Source organism: Ornithodoros turicata, chromosome 7 (assembly GCF_037126465.1).
Source record: "Ornithodoros turicata isolate Travis chromosome 7, ASM3712646v1, whole genome shotgun sequence".
Classification (NCBI taxonomy): domain Eukaryota; kingdom Metazoa; phylum Arthropoda; class Arachnida; order Ixodida; family Argasidae; genus Ornithodoros; species Ornithodoros turicata.
In genome coordinates this window covers 34,784,076-34,811,930 of record NC_088207.1, presented here as the reverse complement: position 1 = coordinate 34,811,930, position 27,855 = coordinate 34,784,076, and the positions used below count along the sequence as shown (strand labels likewise).

The 27,855-nt window shown below is 46.9% G+C and overlaps 1 protein-coding gene and 1 long non-coding RNA gene across 2 annotated transcripts; one reads left to right on the top strand and one right to left on the bottom strand.

The window, feature by feature from the left end:
• Positions 1 to 833: 833 nt before the first annotated feature.
• Positions 834 to 26,536, bottom strand: LOC135400907 (uncharacterized). The gene is made up of 9 exons (XM_064632913.1): positions 26,390 to 26,536; positions 14,776 to 14,815; positions 12,671 to 12,970; positions 8,775 to 9,095; positions 6,767 to 7,063; positions 4,962 to 5,264; positions 2,718 to 2,963; positions 2,491 to 2,614; positions 834 to 965 (listed from the first exon to the last, which is right to left on the bottom strand). Exons 1-9 carry the CDS (start codon positions 26,468 to 26,470, stop codon positions 866 to 868), a joined length of 1,812 nt encoding a protein of 603 aa, XP_064488983.1. The 5' UTR covers positions 26,471 to 26,536; the 3' UTR covers positions 834 to 865.
• On the top strand, positions 13,305 to 19,739 carry LOC135400910 (uncharacterized). Its single transcript, XR_010424676.1, has 4 exons — positions 13,305 to 13,418; positions 15,914 to 16,456; positions 19,288 to 19,406; positions 19,494 to 19,739. It is a non-coding gene; the product is annotated as an uncharacterized LOC135400910 (long non-coding RNA).
• Positions 26,537 to 27,855: the final 1,319 nt, after the last annotated feature.

The window sequence follows — 27,855 nt, the reverse complement described above, 5'->3', positions numbered from 1 at the left end:
AGAAGGCGCATGGGCTTGTGATCGTTTGGACTGTTTCAATGATAATTTGCAAAACTAGAGTAATGGATGGCGAACGTGAACTCGGCGGTAGTGAGAATTTCGTAATTGTTACACAGCTGCGGTCATGTTAAACCTAAGAGCGTCACGTTTAAGCCCCGTCCCCAAGGTTGTTCCTATTGGCTACAATAGGTAGCCGCATCACCATACTTCGCGTGTCTCCATTCCGCGGCAACATAGCTCACGTGGCTCAGTGGTTAGCGCGCTGGCCATGTCACGTCGAGACTGGGAGATACCTGGGCTCGAATCCCGCTGCCACCTGTGCTGTCTGGGGTTTCCTCTGACAGCTGTCAGACATATGTCGGCACAGTTTCCATTAGAAGTCGGCCCAGGACCCACATTGCCCCCAAAGCCTTAGTCGTGATGTTGCCCAAATCTGTGAGGCCGACAACGGCGAGCTCTCTCAGCACCGCCACAGAAGTACACCGCACACCCCACACCACGACATGTAGTTCACCGACATTGCAACTACAGGTGCCCTATCCGCGGCACCCGGTGATGCCGCAGTATATTTTCTTCGGCGAAAGTCTATTGGACGGATTACGTTTCATGGCACTTCTAGGTTCACCACGCGGACTCGAGGATCTCAACTCAAATTTCTGCCCCATCTCTACGGTACTTACAGCGTGTAAAATGAAATGCAACAAAAAGGGGAAAGAGGGACGAAACTTCACTAAGCACATCATTGAATTTTCCCATGGTTCCCTGCTAGACGGACCGTCCTGTCTCGCAGTAAGCTTCGTTAAGTATAGGAAAAAAAACAAAACACTACGATGTTAGTGTGTGAAATAAGTTATCCCTGTGATGTTTATCTGTCGTGAAAAAGAAAATTAGTCTTCCACGCGACCGGAGTTGGGTCATGTTCGTCGCTTCGGGTGTCCATTTCTTCGGCGTCCTGGAGGACGGATCTGGAAGCAAGGAAGAGAAGTATGTGAGACATGGCAAGAGACACGGGCGCTGTGAGACTTGTGTTGTGTTCGTCCTTCTGTGTGTAACCGCTACATCTACTACAAAAAAGACAGGTCTGACTTCAGTAGACGCGTTTGAACTCGACAAAAGCGGGTCGAGTCGTCGAGTGGGGCTGTCAGGTTCAACTCGCTCGTGTAAACGCTGTCCGGTCGTGTTGACCCCGGCTCGACGCTCGAATCGCTAGGTGTCGCTGCGATCGCCTCCGGTTTGAGCGAGTTCATGTAAACAGCATCGGTTCGGGTCCGACTCGACCCGCTAGTCAACTCGACATGTCCTGTGGGGTTCATGTAAACACCGCTAGTGACCGCTTGCTGTTCCACTAAACTCTCAGAGTTAGGCGTATCAGTCACGCGTGCCATAACTCCGATAACGTATCTGAGCGCTCAGTCTCACAAAAATAAATAAAAACGCTTGTGTTTCGACATATATACACCATTCTATTCTGTCAAGGACATCTAATATTGCTGAGCAACAAAATAGTCAAACTGGCCTGCTAGCGTTTACGGAATGTAAGATGACACCTGTAGCCTACGTAGTCGACAAAATATAAAGGTAGGCGTCAGCTGAATGAAATGAAGGATAAGTGTGATGATGTCTCAGCCTAATTCGTAGCTACATGCAGTGAAGGATGCGCTGGCGAAGGCGAACATTACGTAAGGGGGGGGGGCTTCGGTTCCATGTCAATCGTGCGCAGATGAAAGTAGGCTATGCAGGAGCCACATTGAAAACTACAAGACAAAAGCGGTTGGCTTGTCGTCTGGCAGGGTACCACCTTTTGGTATTTGACCATATTGATATTGTCCTATATATTGTACTATTTTGATATTTGACCATATTGATATTGTACTATTTTATGTCGCCTTGAACTTAACGCCGACTGTACACTATTCATATTGCTGCACGTGTGCAAAGGGTATTCGTGCTTCACGTTCAAGCCATAGCGAAACTTCGCAATGATGGGACTATGTTTACTAACCTCGTTCATTTTTTGCTATCACATCGATCCAGTATACTTGGACTGAATTGGATGGGAGCGAAAAACAATATGCAGGTTGCTGCTCCACAAGTGTGGAGCCCTCTACTCCACACTCTTAAAAAAAGGGTGTACTTTAACTCCTTTCGTTGCCACATATATGACACCCTTTTGGAGAGTACAATTACGCTCAAAAGGGTGTCTCCTCACTCCATCAAGGGAGTAGCATAACACCTTCTCCCTGCCGGGGTGTAATATTACTCTCCAGTAGGTAGAAAGGTGTTATGCTACTCCCTTGAGGTAGTGAGGAGACACCCTTTTGAGCGTAGTTGTACTCTCCAAAAGGGTGTTATATATGTGGCAAAAAAAAAGGAGTTAAAGTACACCCTATTTTTAAGAGTGCAGTAATTAATCTATTTCGATTGTCTTGTATTTGAGTTAAACATAACATGGAGACCTTGATGGAGAAGACATCAATGAAGAGGACGTACACTTTCTTGTTGCTGTGAAGTTTTCTGTACGTTAGGTATCCAATAATGGAAATGCCGGTGACTATCGCGATGACGCATATGAAGATCACAGTTGGACTGGGTAAGCTGAACGGCGGTGATTGGCCTGCAAAGAGAATCCACAACATGTGATATGAAGCAATATACCACGTGTACGGACCACGTACTTTCGAACTGGACGCATAACGAAATGTGTTTGGACCACTTACGGTTCATCTCAGCCACACCTACGGCTATTGCAGTTTTCTCGAAGTCTTCATGCCGCTCCTCACAACCCAGTTTCTGTTCTTCGTAATTTGTCCAGGGGATGAGTCGAGCTAAAGCTCCGCTCTCAGATGTGGTGGTGATGTTGAACACGATCGTGCTATGGTTCCGTAGTACTGATATGGTACAGCCAGTTATGACACTGTCGTTGTGAACAGGATTTTTCCAGTGGAAAATGGGTGGTTTGTTCTCTGCGTTTTGAGACGCAACATTTCAAAACGAATGGCATATAAATATCGATGCTGGGTTACCTTAAATGTCAAATGGCTTTTAAACTCTAAAGGAAATAAAACGCTCCCGCCGCTATGACCTTGGCACGGGAAGATAACTACTTGGCTTTGCTATAATGCTATAATATCGTGACATGGAAACAAGAAAACTCATTGCTATCATCCGGGTCCCTCACTCGATACCGCCAGGTAGCCATACTATGAAACTGTATTTTTAATTACATAGAGTAGCATTGCATAGAGTGAACTGCATGCATAGACAGACATTACATTGAGCATAGGAGCGGGAGGTAACATATTCCTTGAGTATCAGGAGCGAAAGAAAAGAGGCTCCTGGTACTCACAAAAATGTTCTCTTCAAGACATAGAATTAAGTGGAATGCCAATGCTAAAGACAATGCGGAGTGATCTTTGTGATCTCTCACTGTATCGTCAGCCGTGAGGGCTGTTCCTCGAATACCTTCTTTCTTTTTTTTGCTTCCAAAGCATCAAAGGACCTAGTAAATAACCCCGACTAGCAATATGGAGTCGGAATCGTAGAGTGCTTACGATTCTCCAGTCTCAGTGAAGCTTTGGGCATTGGGGGGGGGGGGGGGGGGGGTATGTTTAATGCACACATATAGGGTGAGGTAAAAGGATTATCAAACGGCCACGAAGTTTTACAGAAGTTCAAAAAAAGACGCGGAAACATATTTTAGGGAAATTACAAACACTAGTTTATTACATAGGGAGACGTTAAAAATGGGCAAGCGGTCGACGTTTCGACAGTGGCACTGCCTTCGTCAGGACAAAAGATGCGTAGCTGGTTACATATTACTTAAATAGGTTTGGTGCATGACGTATTAATCGGTACGGGCACGCCACAGGCGGTTGTCAGTGAGTCAGATTCTGGAATATTCTATAATATAATTCTAGAATATAGAATATTCTATAATATAAGGTCAAATCCGGGTGGTGATGTCATTCGCCGAAGGTCACTGTCCGCTTTGGGGAAAATTCCGGGCAGGGTCAGCGCTGCTTCAAACTCTGCTGGAAAAAAGAAAAAAAAAAAAAAACAGAAGGGAAACGAAAAGGAAGAAATAGCTCATCTAGGCGGCCAGATTTCTTACCGTTGAAAGTGCTCCCAGATCTTCGTTAATGGTTGATTGGAATTTGAAAATGAGATAAGATTCGCGTTGTTCCCTGCAACGATCTGAGCTAAAATTTGATTGGAGAATAAAAAGTGACACATTATTTAGTGAATGACCTGGTTGTTTGAAATGGCGAGAGACCGGGAGGTTTGGCTTTTTTGTAACGTCAGATCGGTGGTTGTTGAACCTGATCCAAAATGATGTTTTAGTCTGACCTACGTATTTTGCTTGGCACATGCCGCACTGAATGACATAAATGACGTTAGATGAATTACGTCATGTACCAAAACTATTTAAGTAATGTGTAACCAGCTACGCATCTTTTGTCTTGACGAAGACAGTGCCACTGTCGAAACGTCGACCCCTTGCCCATATTACTTTTTAACGTATCCCTATGTAATAAACTAGTGTTTGTAACTTCCCTAAAATCTGTTTCCGCGTCTTATTTTGAACTTCTGTATATATACTCATGGAACGATGCGACAGCACCAGAGGACACGTGTTTCGCCGTGCTTGCGGCTCGTCAGCTCTGGGTTGCTGCGCATCGTTCGGAATTGGCAAACCAGGGGTCGCTCAGCGAGCGATATACACCTGGCAGTGTTACTGAACACTCCTCAATGCCACTGTGCAAGCCAGTGAATTATAATAAGCGCCATTAATGAGACAAGTAAATGACACTAGACGTGTCATTTCAACGACGTGTCATTTACTTGTCTCTTTAATGGCTTTTTTCCACTGATTATATATATGTATATTAAGGGAAGTTGATCATTGGGCATCAAAGTTTGTTCCTTTTAATCGTCCTAAATTTAATGGCCAAAACTCTTACCATATCCGGGTGTAGTGACAGCCACTTCGTCTGCAATCCCCGAATACGTCTTTGAGCCGTCAGTGATGACAGCGTGGATGCGTAACATGTAGTTTGTCTCGGCCGTTAAGTCCCGTATCACGGCGGTGTTGACGGTGCGTTTTGTCTGTACATGCCTATTTTTTGTACATTCCACTTTGTCTTTACAGACTTCTATGACATATTCAGTTGGCGTCTTCTCTCCACTGCCTGAATACATCCATGAAAGCAAGACAGACGTCGGACCTAGTGCTACTGCAGTGATGGCGCTTGGAGAACGTGGCTCTGGAAGACAGCAGTAAAGCTAAGTCAATTGTAATAAGTGGGGTTACGTAGCGATCGGATACGGGAATACGCTTTCGTCATGTGTAGAAAAGGACAGTTTCTTGCGTAAAGCGTCTAACGGGTAAGTCGACAAAGGGTGAGCGGGTGAGGCAGCTGGTCACAGAAAACGCATTGATGACGCATTGAGCCTTTTAGTTTTTACTCTCACTGGCACATTCAATATCAACTTGCCACGTTTCTGCGCCGCCTGCGTATACAGGATGCGCAATGGACGAACTGACGAACTGTTCACATACACTCCGAGAATTTAACACATCACGCGTTGAAGGCAAACTGTTGAACAAAATCATACCCTTATCATTCCTGACTGGCTTACGCCTTTTTTGACAATTAACTTACCTTCCCAAGCAACACAATGTACTGAAAGTCGAGTGCAATAGGGGTGGACGGTATGTGTCGTATCAATGTTCTTTAGACTCACGAGTATCTTCAAGGTCTTTCACTTACCCGTCCACCCCTGTTGCACTCGACTTTCAGTACATTGTGCTGCTTGGGTTCATGTACCACTAAACGGCATGCGCCTCTGATCTTCAACAGATCAGTGAGAACATGCAGTGTCATTCGGGATCGAATGACATGCCATGTCCTGCCATGCCATACCATGACAATGACATGCCTATCCCTTGATAGCTGGCTAGGTGCGCGTTGTGCGGTGAAGTTCACTTTTAAGCCACTCTTGGTTCGTCACGTCTCGGAAATAGCACACTACCACCACCACCACGTCTGCTAGTTTTAATAATGCGAAAGTTTACAGAGCGTTCAGACACACGTGTTTACGGTGAAATAACGCCCTTACTATGCTAGGTTACGTGCACAGCCCACTGTCAGTCCTGTCTCATTCATTAGGCAACTCTGGCAGGCACCTTTGTGGCAAGACTAAGCGTTGAAAGAGGAATGGTGTTTGTTAGTAAGGTTGAGACAGCTAATAACAAAAGAAGCAAATTTTGGTATGTATGACGATTACGCTGCAAAATACGCAAACGGTAATTGTGTGCGGTTGATTGCGTCTTTGACATGCTCACGCAACGCTTTGTCCACGGCAGCAGCGTATGCTTCAGCGGAACATTATTCCCTTTCACACGATCTGCAATGTTCCCTTGCTCTGGGACAATATAACGAAACTGAATGATGGCATTGGAAGAAAAGGCACCAGCAGTGGAATTCGAAACCCACACCATCTGATTGCAGGTCAATTGAAGCATGCAACTGGGCGGTGTGAGGCTTGTGCAGGGGCGGATTTAAGAAGGGGGGCGACCGCCTCCCCCCCATACGGCTGTGTTCCCTATGTAAAAACCCTATCTCATAGATGATGCTGTGCCGTGTGCCGCTGTGCCATGACAGACCCTTAAATCCGCCCCTGGGCTTGTGCTGTGTTTGTCCTTCTATGTGTAATGGCCTCATTTGCTACGTTACGTTGATAAACGAAATGCCCCGTCACTTACTGCCAGGTCCAGTCTTGACCACAGTCTTCTGCTCCTCACTAAGAATGATGGCACCGTTCAGGTCGTACACAGCGTAACCAGATACTTTCAGCGTTTTCCAGTGGTCAATATCCTTCAGGGTCAATTCTTGAGCTCCAGCTGCTTCGTGAGATGAGCAGGCATCGCCGTCGCACACTTTGAAAAGGAAGCGAGACGGCGAGACCCCGCCGCTGGGCTCCACGTCCCACGTCAGAGTAACATCCACGGAGCCGTTTCTCGGGTCCAATCTGTACGCGAGGTTCTTCGTCGGGAGGTAACCTATAAGTACATGCTCTGTCAGATAGCAGATATAAAGCACACAACGCAACTGGAGTGTGTGATGGTGCAACGGCTGCGAGTTTAGGCTTACGGGCAATGACGGCGTCTACGAGGGGAGGGGCAGGGGAGGCAGCTAACCTCCTGAGCCCGCATGAAGGGGCGCCTTAATGTGACGGTGCATCCGGAAACCCATCTATGACGGCGATACCACTATAATCGCCATGGGCCGACGATGTACTTGGCATTTTTTTTTTTTCGTTCGAAAACGTGCTTAGATATTAAATAAACGAATTTTATGATCAGCGCTGCTTCCGCGGCCGCAGAGACTCCGGCGACGTGACGTCACTCCCTAAGTGGAAGAGTGAGAGGGCGGCGCACAGAGGAGAAACTCGCCGTCCAGGCGTCCCGTAACCCTATGAGACGGCATTCCTTTGTTCAATGTCTCGCCCTCATCGGTTATTAGCGAGTGATGTTTTCTCTTTTCCCCAGAGAGGAAATTCCGGGACACTCTCAACATCCGGCGTCTGCTCTTGTCATGTATTCCATCGAAAACCAGTCAAACTACGTCACTATTTCGCGTGGGACTTTCGGTACCGTGCTCAATGGTCCACGAGGAAAAAAATGACACTGCAGTTTGGAAATCTACTGGAACGGATGCGACCGTCACTTTAGAGGCACCAGGACGTTAGGGCAGGAGGAAGCCACTTTTGGATGACAGGCAGAAAATCAAGAATATGAGAGGGGGGTGCAAATTTCCCACGTATCCCCCACGAAGGCGAAAATTAGACGCCGGCCCTTCTTATGGGAAAATTAGCGTTCGTGTTATTTAACATGCTTTCTGCTGTCAGTTATCCAAATACGTTCGCGGTCGTGCATTAGGAATACCGGTCGCAGCGAGCAGTGGCGTATCTAGAGAAGGCGGCGCCCATGGCAAGCTGTATTTGCGCAAGGAAAGAGCAAAAAAATCTGCTCACGGGACAAAACCTGCGTATTATATTGAGCATTCGCACCGTGCCGGAAGTCGCCTGAAATGCCGCAATGAAATGCGTCTCTTCTTGTCATCTGCCACGGAATACTAGTACCTTATGGCTGCGCCCCAGGATATATTTCCCGCAGCTAGTAGTGTACGAGAAGATACATACTTATGACGTACAGCAATTCTGCTTACGCAGCTGCTAATATCAATGACGTATTTCGCGTCATCCGTTGCAGTATTATGGGGAATGTCACTTGTGTGAATACATGGAATAATGCGGTTTGTTCGTCTCGCCTTTTATTCATCCACAGTGACTGTTGTGTTCAACAAGCCGGTAGAGCGGCCTCATTGGTGCCTGTCTCAAATAAGGGGGTAACATCTGAAGGTGAGGGGCACATGGTTTCTTGGGTGGACTCGTGCCGGTCTATGGATAGGCCCTTATTACTGGCTTGTCAGTGGACAGACACCTCGTCACATGGTTTATTCAAACCTCACACTCTCCCCCGCGCAGAGACAAACACATTGTAGTGTATATGGGAAATGGCATAAAGCGTACTTAGCAGACGACAGCGCTTGCGTCTGTTCCTGTCGTCTGTTATGGAATGTGTTGTTGCTGTTCAGCTGGATATTCCCTTCAGTTGGCAGTGCACGATAAGACATCACGTCGAGCACTTCTGTGGCCCCAGAAAGCAATAACTTTTTTCGCATCTACATCGCACAGTACATATATCTTACCTTGAGCAGGTATCGTAACCGACGTAGTCTCTGGCTCGCTTGTAAAGTTGCTCGAAGCTCCCTGTCTTGTATCACTTATGACAGACTTGACACTTATCTTGTACGTGGTTGCAAACGGAAGGTTTTCGAACTTGATTTGGTAGCCATTACGCCCGAACGGTACAAGCCGGGAATATGCACATTTGCCGTTTGTTGGTAATGTCACACATACGTCGTATGACGTTATGTCTCGGGAAGAAGTGCTTTTGGGGTTGGCCCACGACACAATGATGGTTGCTGGGAAGGCGAAGTCAGCACGGACTGAAGCTGGAGGAAAAGGAGCTGGAAAGCAGAGCCGTTTATGTTTCCTGTTACAGACTGTACATAGGTGATGGGCCAAAATAGCGTTACATAAAGGTCATTGTTGCCTCCTTGGAATACATAATCACATAATTACTAATTGCTAATTAATTGCTAATCACATAATTACTAATTGCTAATTAGTAATTATACTAGCCAAGAAATATTCACGTGTTTGCTAAAAAATTTTCTCTGTCCTAATCTATTTTGTGAATGAACGTCCCATTATTTTAGCAAGCGATTCTTGTAAGTACCGGAAGCTTACAATCATTTGAAACTGCTTTGCAATACTGTCGTAACAAGAAGACATCTTCCAATAAGAAAATTAACAAGGAATATTTCAATTCCTTTTAATTTCTAATTTGTAATATTTTATGTTAAGTTGTGTGTTGAAAATATAGCTGCACTTGAGAACAGCATAGTGCCGTGTCACACATAAAATATGTGATGACCGAAGCATTCCACCCCTATTCTAGTCTGAGAGCTGTTCTCTAGTTCTACAAATTGCGTTTCAGTATGACGAATCTATAGGGGAGAGCATGCTGATAAGAAGACGTGTGGTTTCAACAAGTGGCACATGAATGTCGACCTTCCTTTCTGTCTTATCCCGAATCATCTCATCGGCGTCCTCTAACACCTTATCCAATATGAGTTTGAGTTTGAATGTAAAAAGAGGGGGATAAATTACTACTCCCGTAATGAACCCCTAAATGAATGAACCCCACAGAAACTAAAAGAAACAGAAAACAACAAGAATGAATCAAAAAGAAAAAGAAACCATCAACCCTACACTCTTAAAAATGAGGGGGAGGGGGTGTCGAGGTAGCTTGCCGTTGTTGGCCGCACTCAAGTGGGCATCGTCACGACTAAGCCAAAAAAAAAAGGGAAGTGGGAGAGGGGAGTTGAGGACTTCAAAGTGATGCAGAGGCAGGATGACCGATACTGAGGGGACGGAGGCACACTGTAGGTGAGAGGTGCACTAGAGTGGTCTTTCCGCTAGGCCCGTTTCTTGAAGAAAGCGCACGAGGCCGCGAGTTTTTGAAAGTCGTTCCGCACAAGAACCTTCGGAAGAGGACATCCGTCAGTATGCCAGGCCTGGCTTGGGGAAGATGAGTTTCTCGCATAGTATGGGATGCACGGCATTCTGTCATGATATGCGCGATAGTTTCCGGATGATTACAGTGTCCGCAACTGGAGTCCTCCCTGGAGCCGATCTTGAACAGTTGCGAGTTCGTGAACGCAGATCCCGTGCATAATCGATGACGCATTCTCTGCATACCACGGGGAAGATCTTTCGTGGGAAGATAGGGTCGGTGATTCTGCATGATGTCCTGTATGCCAGGATGACGCACCTCAACTAGCTGTTTGACGACCATGTGCCTGTCAGTGTCGGCCGGGACTGGTAAGGATGGGCTGCAGCCGTGGTGTGCTGAGGAAGCTAGCTGGTCCGCTCGTTTGTTGCCTCTGATGCCGACATGAGACGGGATCCATTGGAGCGTAAGCCCACCTCCGGTTAGCCTATGCTGGGCACACGACCTCCTTATACATCGGGCTAGGATGCTAACACACATGGGGTTCATCACGTTGTTGAGGGCACTTCTGGCGTCCGTAAGCAAAACGGCCTTAGTTATTCCGGTGACTTGAACTCCAGCAGCTGCGTGTAACAAGGCCAGGAGTTCGGCCGTCGTAGATGAGATTGGGTAATGAACTGATCTCCTTTGCCAGGCCATGTTCATTGACGGGATGTAGTACGCGCTGGTAGCGCTCTCGGAACGGTGGTCAATGGAGTCATCCGTGGACACCAGAGTATGTGTGTGATAGACGTCGCTTATCAGGTTCCCAGCCGCCATCCTGGACACCAGGGGGCTGGACTCGCTCTTCTTCCGTAGACCCGGGGTGTGAAGCGTTGTTGCAGGCACGAACGGGCCTGGTTAGGGATCCCGTCCGGGCCAGCTGCACTGCGCCGCTTTAAACCTTGGATGGCGGACTTCAGCTCGAACATTGTGAGGTCGTCGTCTGCTGGGGGACCGTTTGCTACAGTGTGGCTAAGAGAAAGGCGTTGGGCACTGCAACTTGCGACGCGAGCTAGATCACTGGCATAGTCTTCGGCTATGTCCTTGGGCTCCCTGTTAGACGCTACCGATAACGTGACAAGCGGGTCGACAGGCTCGGGAAGGCTTTCGATCGCTCGCAGGGTATGCCAAACGTGCGTTGTTGGAGTATGGGCATTGAGGGACTCGCTGAACTGTCTCCATTGAGTCCGCCTTAACTTCAAGGTATACCTTCTATGGGCAGCACAGACACGCCTGTAAGCGACCCAGTCGCCCTGAAGGCCGGTTCTCAGAGCTCGTCGCTGTGTTCGACGCCGCGCAGCACGGAGGTTGAGGTATCGGAGGTCAGGGGCAAGCATACTGGCCAGGTAGGATACTGCTTTTGAGCTATTAGCCAAGGACGCCTTTACAGAGTCGATCAAGGTATCTGCCGTAGAGCTGACCAGTCCTTCCCTGAACTTCACACAGTTAACAATAGTCTTTGACACTTATTCTGTTCATAATTGTCACAAAAATGGCGTACGCCTCCAGTTTTCAACAAATCACGGCATATAACGATATCATTCGACATAATGGTTGGCTAGGAGCGTGCTATGCGATGAAGTTCATTTCTAAGAGTGTACCTCTCCCCGAACCGCACATGCATATCAGCATCCCCTGAAGGGAATGGAATCACGACAAACTGAAACTGGAACAAAGAACTCGACGACACGTGCCTAGCACGCGGACCTAAAATACAGCTTCGATATCACTGCTCACTCTAAAGTTAACAAGTGCTGTCAACGCTGCATCTCTCTTCCTTGGTTCCTATACACACCCAGACTAGACCTGCCTTGACTATATCGAATGTTCTAAATTCCGAGCGGTCGAGAGCAGATTTCAATGTAGGTATTTGGGGTGCATATCTTGTGCAGTGCATGAGGATGTGCTCAGTGTTTTTCACAGTTGCACACACACTGGACAGTTTGCTGAACAAGCCCTAATCCAAGCCTCATCCATTGTGAAACTTGGGGCATCAAGTAAGTTGCAGGCACGACCTACTATATTATATCTGCCATGTCATAATCGGCAAATCCTATGAGGAGCCCGTCCGCACGATCCGCTAGGGACGCTACTCATCGGCCCTTGAGATCTACATCACGATTGGACAATGGAAATTTGAATTTTGAACGCGCAGAAGCGGACGTACAACTACCGTAGCAGACAACAGCCACAGCTCCTATGCAAACGCGTAGAATGATGATGATAATCAACTTTAGAAAGAAGCATCTACTGTGGGACATCCACCGCTTGTACAAAAATACCAAGGCAAGCTAAAGTACAAAGTATTGCAGATAATGAGGAAACAATAACCGGGCCGATGAGTAGCGCCACCTCTAGCTTTCAAATGCAGCGCTGGGAATGGATGCCTATATGACATGGTCGTTATAACCTAGTGGGTCATGGTTGCAGGCATACCGAAGTCCAGCATGCACCTGTGAAGGCTAAAGTGATATATTTACTTACCACCTTCTCCTGTGTAAACGGTGTCTCTACCCACGCCACCGATGCGTAGAGACCCGTTCACATTGTAGATGCCGATAACGTCGATCGTGTACGCCGTCCAGTATTGAAGACCCGTAGGACGCAGGATATTTCTCGTTGTGTTGTAAATATGGCAAACCTTATTAGGATTGCAGACAATTATGTAGAACTGATCAAGTGACATGCTTATGCTGCTATTTGTTTTCCATGTTACGGACGTCACTGGGAGTTGACGACCCAGCTGGACTTCATGGGACACGTCGATGGTAACGGGGAATTGTTCTGAAAGAGAAATGCGCCAGAATCAGCGACGCCCAAGTACTCGTTTTCAGGTTGCGTTCATCATGTTCGTATTTACCGCATGATCGTTGCACGCCGCCGAAAGAAATAGAGAGGGGGACCGAAGCGAGCGCGCACGTATCTGATATCTGATGATCCCACCACCACCTACTCTGACAGGACTACCGGAAAGAGGGACCGTGGTGACGGTGTCACACGCTTCCTGCTCCGACAGGCGAGGGGGAAAGAGAGAGACGGGAAGTGCGCCCGTCAATGTTGTTGAATTTGGCGCCACGCAGCAGAGTAAGGGAAAAAGAGGAAGGAGCGAAGGGCACGAACTTCTGGCACGTTTTTACACGTTGTGGTATGGCGGGCCCGCCATAGTTGTGGTAGAAGTGGAAGACGTGCCAGCTGGTGAAGTTGTGGAAGAAGTCAGGCAGACAAACTTATGGTGAGCTAGACAAACTTTACCTGTAACATCACGGCGCCATTATTATTATTATTATTATTATTAGTAGTAGTAGTAGTAATAGCAGTCAGCTGTTGCAGAACAGCAGCGAGCTGGGTCAGACTCCTTTTCCGTCCCTATCATAATCCGATGGTGCTCAAACCCGGGATCCAATTGGGGACCCTATCCTGGGAGGGAGCACATGTCGTGATGCCACCCTGATGTGACGCCCCAACTACTCCGACAGGAGTGCTAGAAAGGGGGACAGAAGCGATCCCATCACGTTATATAACACACCAATGCCGCTCACTATACCTGCCACGGCAGGAGGAGAAAAAAGACGGACCGAACTGGAGCGTATCACGTGATACTATCTTGATGTCGCCCGCCGCCTGCACCGATAGGAGTGCTAGAAAGGAGAACCGAAGAGATCCCACCACGTGATACCATACTAATGTCGCTCACCACACGTTCCGAAAAGGAGAAATGGGGATGGGGACTGGAGCGAGCACATCACGTTGTACCACCCTGATGTAACTCTCCACCTGCTCCCGCAGAAGCACCGGAAAGAGGAATACGTAGAAGCGATGTCATCACATCATACATACTTGCCACGACAGGAGAAGCGCAAAAAGGGACCGAAGCGAGCGCATCACGTGACATCATCCGTATGTCACTCCCACCCACTCCGAACGGAGAGGTGGAGAGAGGGACCGAAACGAGCGCATCGCGTGATATCGCTACAAGAGGGCATGCGCCTTGTCTCACTTCATTCCCTATGTGTAGAGTGCACTCTGCATTAGGCCTGTTTCACACGACCGTGTTTGCCGTGCGTTTGCTTCAAAAATAGAACCTAAGGGCATTCGAGCCCCGGAGGTTCCAATGTGTCTGTTTTGACTACGTCAAAAACACGGACGAGAAAAACGTTCGTGTGAAGCAGGCCTTAGGCAAAGGAACTATCCTAATTGAGGACAGTTTCTACTGAAATACACGGAGCATCCTTAATTCATGCGTACATTCAAGAAAATAGAGAATTCGTAGTACAACATCCGCAAGAAATGAACATAATGACTTTATCCTCTGTTCGCTTTGGCACCATTTTTCAAAACGTGCAAACTCAAGGGTCAGGTGAAGTGATATCACCCAGTAGTAACTCGAGCAGCAAATCAAGCGATATCAGTAAGGGGGACGTATGAGAGCACCATCATAGATGAATAATAAATAATTAATAAAACTATTGGTTCGTAAGGAATATACGTTGTGTTGCGCTGACAATATTGTTACTTCCTTTCGATCACACATCAGTCACGTACATCATCAACCGCGTCTGCTACACAGATCAACAACTGGATTGGCTTACCTTTCGCTATGGCTGTAGCGTGTGCAGCTTCGGGTGCAGGCTAAAAGAATAATATATTTATATATATATATATATATACATATATATACGTTGAAACATAATGGGCTCATCAAGCCGGCTGTCATTTTGAATCTCTGAAAACAGGCAGGGTCTGGGGATATGGTAGCGGAGGGATCCGGAAAAATCGTCCCCGGAAAAAATCTCCCCCGGAAACAACGTCACTGGAGAAATCGTACCCAGTGGGAACCTAGGTTAGAACCGTGTCCTAGGTTAGTTTTCAGAGGCTAGGTTAGTTTAGGCTTGTTTTTGACAGTTCACCATGTGGTTGAGGGGGCTACCCACAGCTGGGAACGCGCGCTACGCTACTCTATAGCGCCGTTTGACGAAAAGTACTTTTCTTCATACTTTTCTTGCGGGGACATTTTCTCCGGGGGACATTTTCTCCGGGTGACGTTTTCACCCGCTACACCCGGCAGCGGAAAGTGGTAAAAAACAGCAATAAGTGACCTTGGTGCAACGGTCTGTGTCTTGCGTCGTGCATCTTAATAAAGGAGTTCAAAACGCGATCCCATAGGAAGAGCAATCCCACAAGAAATTTTTCTAGTTACTCAGCAACATTTACTAATGCACTTTTAAGGTTTCACAGCGTGAGGAAAAGGAGCCCAATAACGCTAAACGTAAGGAAGCAAATCGTAAAATCGTTCAAACTACCTGCAATGATTAGCTTACATAGTTGTGCTGAGTGGTGCAGAATGTGCATGCGTCCGTTTTCCATGTGTCGAAATACATCGAAGATATTACTTCTTCCCTGTCTCGTCGCCTACGGGCACCAGCCAATACGTCATTACAAACCACTAGATTCATAGTGTGCATGGACGTTACCCGTTGGGCGTAAGCTTACTTTAAAACGAAAGCCCCTCGACTCGACCAAAATGCCAGAAGAAGAAAGCAGGTACGCGACGGGCTTCTCCAGAAGCACCACTTTACAAAGCGGAAGTTGTATAGATGAACTGAAACTTCACACTATTGTACATTCCGTGTTGTTGTCCATCAATGGCGGCGCAACAATATCGCCGGAACATTACAAACAGGTCCTTGTTACACGCCGTAGATCCAACTTTCTCGTTTTCCTTCCCAGGTCGTTTGCCTCGCTGTCTCTCCTCCCTTCTGCATCGACTTCGCCTCAATGTGGCCTTCACCCCACAGTTCAGACACAAACTATAGCGTATGCTTCAACCAGCTCGTGTTCCAACTGCGGCATGATGGCAAACATTCAACACGTTCTCATCGACTGCCCTCTGTACAATTCGGACCTCGGAGAGAGCAATGCTGCAGTCCCAACTGACCCGTATAAAGAACAAGTCGCTCAGCCTTCTCGCAATCTTGGGTCCCTGTTCTAACCCTGTGCAGCACCGTCAATGCCTGCACTCATTCTATCTGTTCTTGACGTCTACTAGCCTGCTTGAACTCCTCTGACCTCAGAGCTTTTGCCATGAATGTGGAGATGTGATCTTCACAGCACTACATCTCCGGTGGCCGACCGGATGAACTACTATCCCCATCAGTACGACGCAGCCGCGTGTGTAATACCTCATTTGCGTGTGTCATGTGTGTGCGCGAGTGTGTATGCCTGATCTTTTTCATCGTCAGCCCACCCATATAGTAACCCACATGCACTCAGGTAAGGTGCCGGAATATTTGCGGTGAATCACCTCATCCCATCGTCATTCATGTACTTGTTTATATATATATATATCTTGCACTGAAGTGATACCACTACCTGCCCTTATGAAAATGAAATTTGCCTGTCTATTGACATCTTTTGGACATTCTTTGACTTTGGCCTTTCTTTTTCCTGAAAGTCTAAAGAGGTCGCGCCAAAGGAAATCTATTGACTGCCTTTGGACTTCCTTTTTCTTCATTTTCAAAAGACAAGTCAATAGGCAGTCCAAAGAAAGAAGGGCATTCCAAAGGAAACGCGAAAACTGAGGTGGAAGCATAAAGTGGGTTAGTGTGCGGTAATAGTTTATACAGTAGGGGGTTGCACATTCCTAGGGTAGGAAGGAGAGAAAATGACGGGGGGCTCTACGTGATAGCACATCCTCCCCACCGCCCCTACAACAAAGACGGATCGAGGAGCACGCCTGCAAGGCCGGTACTTAATACTTAGTTATTTGCGCTACATCTTAAAAAAAGGAAAAACTCTCGATTCTGCCACAAATAATTATAGTAACACCTGATACTTCTTCCTTCTTTTCTTCAATATTGTCATTTTTAGCGCACCTGTGAATCACGTCGGGCAACATTGTTTGGCTTTCAAGCCGAGCCAATCCATTCCTCCCCCGCTTGATCTTTGCCATGTTTACGTGAGAGCGTTGTGGCGCCATTTACACGTTATCTGACAATTTAGTTTTTTTCGCGTTCCAAGTGGATTTTTGTTTGTGTGAAGTGGCCCGATGTGGGCATGCTAGACGTCCATCGGATCGAGATCCTCTAGATCTAGAACATTGATCGGGTTTACGGATAGTGCAAAGCGTAGATAATTTGTGAGGAAAGAAATTCGCCACCAAATGGATTTCGGACACAGATGCTTCGAGGCTTATATTATTGCTACAGGTGAGTCTTTTAATGTTATATTTATTTCATCATATTGAGGGAGGAATAAGCTTAATGATATAAAAAGTATTTGTAGCTGCTTCGTGTATAGTGAGCTGTACTGCACGTGGTTCTGAGTTTGTGCTCAGCTCAACTTATTTTCCGAGCACGCACAAAGGACTTCAATTGCGTGGTTCACACCCGTCGTATTTTGAGAGGGGATGCATAATACAGTTGGGGGGTCTTCTTTATTCCACTATTAATCACGATGACGGAGTAACATTACACGTGTATCCATGGAAGCGTGTGTGAATGTGAAGTATGCGACACTGTAATGGCCACCTTTTGTCCCCATATGGGGGTAGGCGTAGAGGATGTGTGATATTACTCATATTAAATGTAGATGCCACAATACATTATATGCCACAAAGGAGATGCTATTCTATGTTTTCAGACAAAAGCTGAAAATTGCGCTTTCCCTGTAGGAACACTGTGAAGGTAAACAAGCACCAGCCTATGGGAGACCAAGGAAAGCATCGCGTCGATGATTTCAAAAATGAAGTGACTCAATAAAGTGCACCTGTTCACATGTGATTTTGCGTTCTTCTCCCTTAATACTTCACAGCAGACTGAGTTAAATTTGAGGCTAAGGCAACCCGAGACAACGTAGTATGTGCAGGGAGGGAGGAGTAATCAAAAGAAAAGCCAATGACTTTCAATAGATGTTCAAACAAAAGCGTGTTGACTTTCAAAAGGAAGTTTAAAGGAAGTCCAGAGCGGAAATGCCTTGTGAAATCTTTTCGACAAATGTCAAAAGGAAGTCTGTCCCAAATAACCATTAGTTGTCTGAAGCAATTCCAAAGGATTTTTCATATAAAATCTATAGAATTTCAATATCGTGTCTATTGACTCGTTTGACTTATTTCTACAGAATTTCTATAGCATGGACAAATATTTTTCATAAGGGTGTTACCGTGTTACTAAAGGTACAAGGACGCATCTCCTCGGAAAGTATAATAAATGCCAGTAGCGGCACTAGCAAATTTCTGCAAACACAACACAAGCGCTTCCCGCATGTACAGGCGTCGCCACCCGACCGTAGCGCGGGAGCGCGTACATGCTTGCATGCCAGCGCCGCCTTGCGCTGATGCTGGGGTGGGGGCTCTATGACCATGATACACGAGCGCCTCCTCTCGATCGGTTCGGGTCAGAGTAATCGGCATGGTACGAATGGATCACCTGCTGTATAGTATCACCTTACGCCCTCGCAAAACAGGCACAATAACCGCGCGTCTGCGTTATCGACCACGCTTTATCGAAATGCCGGTTTGCGGAAGGGCGAGCTTGAGGGGCACAACATTCTCAAATAAGTTTGAGGCATATGCAAACACTGTAGGCTCACCCATGTTTGCTCTGAGCGTTCTGTTCACTATGATATGTGTTATCACAGATTTTTTTTTCTCTTTTTTCATGGTGCTGAGGAAAGGTTTGGTAACGTGTTTGTGTGGATGCAAATACGCCAGAGAAACGCTGATATTTTTGCTCGCATAGTGATTTTCTTATCGTTGAAGTGTCTGCAGATAGCTAACTGAGTAGGTGATCCGTGCGTGCTTGCCGTGCCCACGTCGAGAGGGGGCGCTTGTGCACCAGGGCCCCAGAGTCTCCACCCCAGCACGCCCCATCATCGACACAAGGCGGCGCTGGCATACAAGCAGGCCACGCGTTCCCCCGCTACGGTTAAGGGTGGCGACGCCTGTACAACGAAAGAAAATAACAGGTGTCTCCGATTGGGCTGAGGGTATTTTGCGACCTAGTGCAAACTAGAGTCACTAGTGCAAACCGTGCAAGTTATCGCATTCCATTCATTCAGCGGATGTGCAGCCTCTAACCACAGTGGTACAATGCATTGTTCCATAGATGAAAGCGTGCCGGGCGAGCGCAATGCATTCTGGACACACGTCATAGATGACATGCAAGCAAACGTCAACGCTCACGTGACCATGAAAATGGCTGCGCCCCTCATCAGCGGCCAAAAGGTTTGTAAACAAACTATTATTGGTCCCGTGCGTCCTTTTGCAATTGCTTTCGACGTTGTTAATTAATTTTATCAGACATCCTCGCAGTAAAACACGTAGGTCTGCTAACGGAGACTCGCGCTGCTGACCACCCCAAAGAATATGTGATAACAGTGATAACCATGCCTGCGCTGAGACTCACCTCACCGATGCGATGCACTCGAATGCACTCATACTTCAGAGGGACATGCTACCATGTCGTACAAGAAACACCGCATAATTGCAAAATGCGTTCATCTTCAGGTTCTGTGTTGACGGTATTGGCGCTAAGACGGAATAAACAAAGTCACGTGACCTCAAGCTTAAAATGACGTTTCCTGCGAAGTGTTGCGAGGACAAGATAGCGATTTTGCCACAACCGATCGCTTGAGGAATGTTACAGAAATGGCGGGCGTAGAACAGCCCTGTGTTTTCAGGACACTCGACCATTCGATTGGAACCCCTGTAGGTGCCGCGGGAGACTGCATGAAAATGCTGCATCTCCTCTGCATTCGGGACACTGCAAGGGACATTTCCGCGTGCTGTGTGCGCTAAGTTTTTCTTTCTCTCGTTTTTTTTTTTTTTTTTTTTCGACTTGCAACGTTTTCTGATATGCAGACCACCTTTCCATAAACGTCACGCCGCGCCACCGACGTGCTCGTGCATTGTGGACGAGACGACGTAAATATGGTAGGTGCGGGGTATGGTGCTTGTTCACCGTGTTTCATCGTTGTTCTAGTGCATATGCTATAGCCATCAACTGTGTCCAGATAAGCCAGTTCTTGCTCATTGAGTGAACCAATAAGTCAACAGCCACAGAAAACTTGCGACACAGAGCAGCCGTGTGTGGCAACTGAACTAAGGCCTACACTTTTCTATTCGATTGAAGTTTAGCGTACTGTGCAACACTTGTCCTCTCTTTCATTTGCACTCCTTTAAGCCGCCCTGTGCTCTTTTCGATGAATCGTAGGCGTATAAACTAACTAGGAATGTCCTCTATTTTTCTCTTATGTCACTGTCACAGTTTCACGTTCATTATCGCAACAATCGCTTTCTGTGTTGCCTATTGTGAAAGCAGAGTTTGTAGTGAATATGCAAGTGTCTCATATCTAGTCTCCAGTTGTCAAACACGTGCGTGGGCAGATGAAACAAATATCAATCACGCGAAACAAACGAGCGAGGCCAACCAGTCTGTTTTTTTTAAGTTGATCAACGGACCCGTGTTTTCCATGGGCGCAATAACAGCACACATCAACAGTCTTTGTGCTATTTCTTATCGATAATCTGTGTTGACACAAAGATATTATTGTATTCTTTAGGCCCGAAGACTATCGGAAACGCGGATGTGTTTTCAGGCTTGTGTTGTTGAAGGCGCAGCTGAGGCTGAGGTCTGGAGGCGGTGCATGATTGGACAAGTCTGGTAAAATGGTACAAATGTAGGCAATGCACACACACACAAATGAACCATCACCTCGCGTGGCTCAGTGGTTAGCGTGCTGGTCATGTCACGTCGAGATTTGGTGGTACCCCGGTTCAGATCCCGGTGTGTGGTCTGGGTTTTTTCTCAGACGTTATCAGGCATATGTCCGCACAGTTCACTTATAAGTAGCGAGTGACTTTTTCGGGTTAAACCCGACTCCGCCCGGTAATTCCCCCCGAACTGACCTCCGACCGAATTCCAGTCATATGAAATCCTCAAGTGACATTTACACTGAAGACGAACAAAGGTCGCCACATGTAAGAATGGGTCACTTACGTTTCCAACAATACACCCATGTGTGTCAACACTGTCTATGCCTTCGGGGATTACCGCTGGAAGGTCATGATCCCGCAAAAAAAAGAAAAAAAAAAGAGAGATTAGGAAAAGACTTAATAGACAAGAGGAGAAAAACACCCGACGGCACAATTACCGCCCGATTTCTCCCCGAATTGCAGCTTTAAAAATAGCGCCAGATTTTTACTCCCCGAATCTCAGAAAGGCATTTAACCCGAAAAAGTCACTCCCTACTTATAAGTCGGCCCAGGACGCACATTCTCCCAAAGCGTTAGCAGTGACATTGCTCGCCTCTGTGGGGCCGACAACGGCAAGCTCTTTGAGAAGCACCACCACGAAATGAACAATTAAGCACTCGCGCTCCTTGGTGTTCTGTCTTCTGGTGGTGGTGGTGCCAATGAAGGAGCTCACCTTTGCCGGCCTCACAGAGGTGGGCAACGTCACGACTAACGCTCTAGGGGAAAGTGCGTCCTGGGCCGACTTCTAAGGGAACTGGGCCGACATATGTCTGACAGCGTCTGAGGAAAGCCCAGGAAAAACCCATTTTTCTGTCCCTGCGCGTTCGCTACACGTAATGTCTGTCTGCCTATAGTGTGGCGACATGTTGCGCGTGGAGCAGGGTAGAACTGCGGATAGTTTCGACCACCTGGGGTCCTTTTGATGTGCGCCGGAAATCTCCGACACACGGTGCTGGAAGCAACGTTTACCTCCCCCACATTGCTGCCGTCCTCGCTTCATCTTCAATGGATTGGACAAACCGTTTGCGTAGACCAATGAGAGCGCGCTTCACATTGTCACGGCAGACCGCGTTTAACGTCCCTTGCACGTAAGGCGGCGTGTGTAAGCAACCTACACCCTGCCACCGGGACTGGATCCGCAGACTTCGAAATCTCTAAGCGGACTGAACCACCGAGGTCGATGATGCGACAGCGGTATTCTGTAATTCCTTATCTACCAGGCATGATTGCCGGTTCCTGGGGGTGCAGCGATAACAATGGGGTTGCCTAGTATGTAGTTCAGTTCTCCCTGGCCCTTTGTTTGACATTGCGTTGTGTGCACACAATCGTCACACATCGAGGACATACCTTTCTTGTGTTTAAGCAACAATGGATCAGCATCGCAGGAAATGACGTTAATCTTGTCATCATGTTACACGTAAAATAATGTAGCATCACAACGACCTGCCTTTGTAGAGAGTCTTCTAGGTTATATTCCCGACTTCAGCGAAGTCGTGGCCACCTATTGGCGATTTGGAAAAGCAGCGAGAGCAGGTTCGAGAGCGCGTCCGGGCAGAGGAAGCGGTACACACTTCTCTTGTTTTTGGACAGCAGGCCGAAAGAATATATCGAAATCGAAAACAGTTATGTTGCACGCCTAGCTGCGTTTCAGGCTGGTGTAAATACCACACGGTTTGCCTAACGATTTCGTTATCAAAAGGAGGGAACGGAATGCTCGCCTGTTGGCCCACCACGCGTTTCCGGGTCAACTCATGTCACCCAATCACTCTATCTTCTTTAAAACATTTCCGGCTTTACGTAGCGAGGCAACCATGACCACGGGGCGACGCCTCACTGGTCGGATTATGGATTTTTTTTTCCCCATATAACACACACACACACACAAACATTGGATGATAATTATGTGGGCGATTCAACGCCGCTGAGGCGCTGCATTGCCCTATTGCACATTGAGAACGGATGATGGGATTATGATGGCCACATAAGGGATCTTTACCGCCCACTGAAATCGCAGCACACGGATTTAGCGTTCCCTGCGGAAGGGCTCCATCTTTGGCACAGAGTGGGTAAACATTATAATATCGCAGTGAGGACTATCACACGAAGATTGTCCTTGTTTACACTTGATAGTACAGATCAAGGAACCGACATTTCTTCGTCGTACTGACACGTATGCATCTTCAGATCTCAGGCAAAGTATATAATGCCACAGTGCTAACGCAGCGTAGAAAATCATCCACCATGTTTTATGAGTTGTTCTGGGTATTTTTCATATACCCTTACATACAGTCAGAGCTCTGCAAAGATCACTGGGTTCCACCACACCAAACAAAGAAGGTTGCTCTTGAGTTCTTGCAAATGCCCATATGACCATTAGCTTGTGCGCTACAATTTTTTAAATAATTACTTGTGTATCAAAGTTCCGAAAATAACTTTTTTTCTTTCTTCTGTAGACACTATACTACTAACGGAGCTTTTGTTCCTTTGTAACACTCGCACGTAAATACTACGGGACAATAAGAGGAGCAACCCAATAATGGCATTGGCCTTGTAGACTACTTGTCCATATTCCATGCTATGTGAATGTGACCCTTCTGAAGCAACTAATCCCAGCCATGCCTTTCTTTCGTTCTCATGCCCCCTATGTTCAGTCGACGTTTGTAAAGAAACTCCGACGACGGAAACTTTCTGCCTACTTCTCTGAGTTTAACTGCACAGTATATGAGATATCCGCAGACGAATGGTATTCGCAGATGGTCCGCTTTCACGAAGCATCTCAATTTGCGCGAACTAAAAACTGAATCAGGGTCTTCAGGCTCAACATAATGTAGCCCACACCAGAGTTGTGCCTAACTCGTTACTTGGTAACAGTTACTTTTTTTGGTAATGAAGTAACGATTCAGTTACTGTTTCAAATATGGTAATAGTAACGGAGTAAGTTACAAAAATTGGTAGCTTGTTACTGACCTTACTCGTTCCGTTTCTTCAGCACGGGGGAGCACATTTCGGCACTCCGTAAGGCGCGATGAGTGCAGATTTGACCTGCGTGACCCACGACCATGTGTGACCCAAAGTATTATTGCAGCCCCTCGCTGGATGTTGTTGCCTTTTCTCTTGTTTTCGTAATCTCCGACCATCATTCCTTCCCAAGAATGGGCACCAATCGCGTTTCGACTTCTAGCCTTTTCTTGTCTTTGTTAAGCTTTTGAGCACCCTAAATTATGACGCAGCCCCTCGTCTGTTTTCGGGAACCGTTGGTGATGGGTTGCATGAAAACCGGTGCCTTTTCTTGTGTTTTCATAATATCTGATCACTCCCACTTCGGAAAGAAGGGAGATGGTCCAGGCAAGCTGATATAGACTCATGGTAAGGGGCCGAGAAACACGGAACACGAAGGACGGACGACGAACAAGACGAAGCGAAGGGTCACTAATCACGTTGCCACGTGTGGCGATCAGCTTCTTCGAAGTGCAATTCCTCAGTAATAAAGAGTTGAAGGCGAGTGACGGCATGTTTGTTGGCTCCTTTAACTATGCGGCGGTCACGTAAAAGTAACTCGTTACCTGTGAGTAACGAGAACTCGTTCCTTTTGTATGTTGGTAACGAGTAACGTATTTAGTTACTTTTTTCTGAAGTAACGGGTAACGGTATTTAGTTCATTTTTTTAAGGTAACAGGCACAGGTCTGGCCGACACGCTTTGACGCTTTCCCCGGGAGACCGGTTTTAAAACCGCCCGCGATCTTGGCACTGGATCTTGGAAGTTCGGTGCGGCACCTGTAGTTCATTGGAGTCGCGAACAGGACATTATGAGGACTTGAGTGCACTGAACTCACAGGAAGCACAGGGCACACATGCATAAAAATAGAGTCAGTTTGTCGATTTTGTCCTAATGGGGTGCGTTATTCACACCTTCCGTACGTCCTATATTTGTGATATACTGTTTCGATTCCCTTTCCTCCAGACGCACCGGAAGCCTGCTTCGGACGCCGCCTATACACATGAATCAATCGATCATCTCGCTATTACATATGAAGGCGCAATGTGGGAAACCACCGGGCAGGAGTATCGTCTACTTTACATGCATCGCCGCGAACACGTGGTAGAAGGAAAGAAAACGAAACAGGTTCTGGAATACGGTCATGTCTCCGTTATCCGGACGCATCGGCATACGTGCCCTCTATCGTCCGGATACCGAATTTCATGGATCAGTCAAGTGCGGGTATACATGCAGTTTTTAGTTTCCGCAGAACGTCGTCGCTCGTGGACTTCCCGACACCAACGCAAAATGCCCTGACACGAAGGGTAGAAATACTTTCACGTCGTTTGAATAACCGAGGCCCGGATATCGACGTTTTGTCCCCAGTAGAAATTGGAGACGTCTAGCGCCTCTCAGGAGTCATCCGACCATGTGTACGCATTCACCTGTGATTGACCTCTGACTAAAAAGAGGTGAAAGAGTAGACCAGAAGGCTTATGCAGGAGTCGACGTTTCTTGGAGACGATGCCAACGCAAGGAAATGCCAAGTACAGATACCGTTGACACGTTTCCGTATAAGCGAATCAGAATGACAATCTCTGGAACGTCGTTTCCAGTGCTTCGCGAGCGGATACGGTAATTAAAGCAGATTTACACGGAAGGTGTGTTAACTTAGTGTAGTAGTGTAGTGCAGTGTTGTGTAGGTAGTCTAAATAATCACAACAGATTTTTCAGTCGAATTGTGTCTGGTATATGTACATACGAATGGTAGATTGTACATATTTTTAGCAGTTTGACATACTTGTAACGATAGTTTGCACGTGGAACATTTACATCGTTATTGTGTTAGTTAAAAGCAAAGTGTAATCTGGCCAGTACTTGTGTAATTAGATAATTATGTTAATAAAATATTTTGAACAGCTTAGTGTGGCGACATACTGCTCGTGCCGCAGGGTAGGACTGCGGATAATTTCGACCACCTGTTGTCCTTTTGACGATGCCTGATACGGCATTCCACAATACCGGAATTCCACATAACCGGATACAAAACCGGTGTCAGCAAGTGCGTTCCCGATCACACAGTCAGGATAACGATGTTTCCAGATAACTAAGTTAGGCATAACGCGAGACATAACTGTATAAGCAAGTTATCGCCATCACCGTGTGTGGCGGGGAGTATGTAACGTTGTTTTGTTATTGGGTCGCATATTTCAGCGTACATCATATCCTCAATTTCATTATCTAGAATATTCAACAGGTATCGTCCTCACACCAAAGGATGCATCAGCAAAGGAAGCTTGTTTTGAAATATAAATACGTCAACGAAAAAAAAAATGAAGCAATGAGGGGAAGTTTGGTCCGAGGAGGAGGGGACCTAATAAACGGGGGAAAGCGCTAAGTGCTTTTCCGGTTCAAGAAAAAGGCGAGAGTTCGTACACCATATCGCACAGAAGAACTCATGCTCCATACACTTACCTTGATATGTCCCGCTGAGGCAAGACAGCCAGAGCAGAAAGCAATAATAACATAGGGGCAAATTAATCTTACGGTAGACATCGCGACAAGACGTAGAACTTTCCACGTACGACGCGTTGTAATTGAGGGGGGCAAGCAGAGAACGAGAGACGCGTTTTAGTATCTCATACGTAACGCCACACGTGATAGAGACTTCATTCTTCTCGCAAGGATAGCTCGGAAGATAAGACTGCTTTGTGTTACCCTTCCTAAGTAATGCCTGGCACGAACATGAATAGATAATGCACAACAAAAGTGAGGAGTTGTATGACTTTTCCTCCCACCTCATGGGTGTATTATCATGTGCCCCAGGCTCAGTTTCATCCGGTCGATCATATGGGGTTCCACATCAGCGATGACAGCTACCCTGAAGGTGTTCCTCCTCCTCTAGCAAATAAGCAAGTAAAAGAAACATAAACGTTCTTTGGACGGAAGCGCTATTGATGAGTCAGGCGAGCCAAATGTTGCCATTTTGATTGTGTGGTACCTCAGGCGGCACAAGCGAACTGGAGTCGCCGGCGGGGACACAATATTTTTCCAAATCCAAATATGGTGCCACAGGTTCTCCGGATGTCTTTTGAAGAGAATATGCAGGTGCTGCAAGGGGGCTGTTCTTTTCAGGTCACACAGTTCTAGGTCACGGTGTTCCCGTGGTCCAACGTATTTATTCCGGTGACGTAATTAATTAAGCGTAGGCGACAAACTTGTCTGCTCCTTTGACAGAATCAAACGCAAAACCACTCTGAAACGGCGGGTAGCGGTTTTCCATATTTATTCACGTATTTCCGGCAGGTAGCATTCTGCTCAATGAGCGGAAGTCATCCCCATATCATTGTCATCATGTATTTCTCTCTCTCTCTCTCCTGATCCGCACGTGTTCGGTTGACGTTAAAACCGTTTTGTCCGTCCCATGCCGCGATTGCTCGACGCTTTCCTCTCCCGTTCTGTACTGCACACCAAGATTCCGAAGCCGCATTTGCAAATTCACTGTCGTCAGTTTTTACACGCTTTTTCGGCGGTATTCCTTTTGCCTCTGATGAAGTACGGCCGACACGGCTGCGGAGTCATGGCGCACAGCATCAATGAGCCTGTGCACTGAGAGATGGCTATGGGCGACAAGGCTTCCAAAGCGTCGGTTCCAGGCCTAGGAATAGTTATTCGTCCGATGTCTTATTCTGTCCGTCAGCACAGAATAAGCATCAACAATGACAGGATACTCAGTAAACGTGCTGCAACAAACTGCGGCCTAAATACTATGCGATCGTAACCTCAACACACTGGTTTTGTTTTTGTGACAACTCCCGGTAGCCTCTCCACAGAGGACATTTTTTTTTCCGGGGACATTTTTGTTCCGGCTCCGGGTCTCCACACTTTGCCGGTACATCCGGTCTCTGTTCCCGATTCTGCAAAAAAGAAAAAAAAAAGAA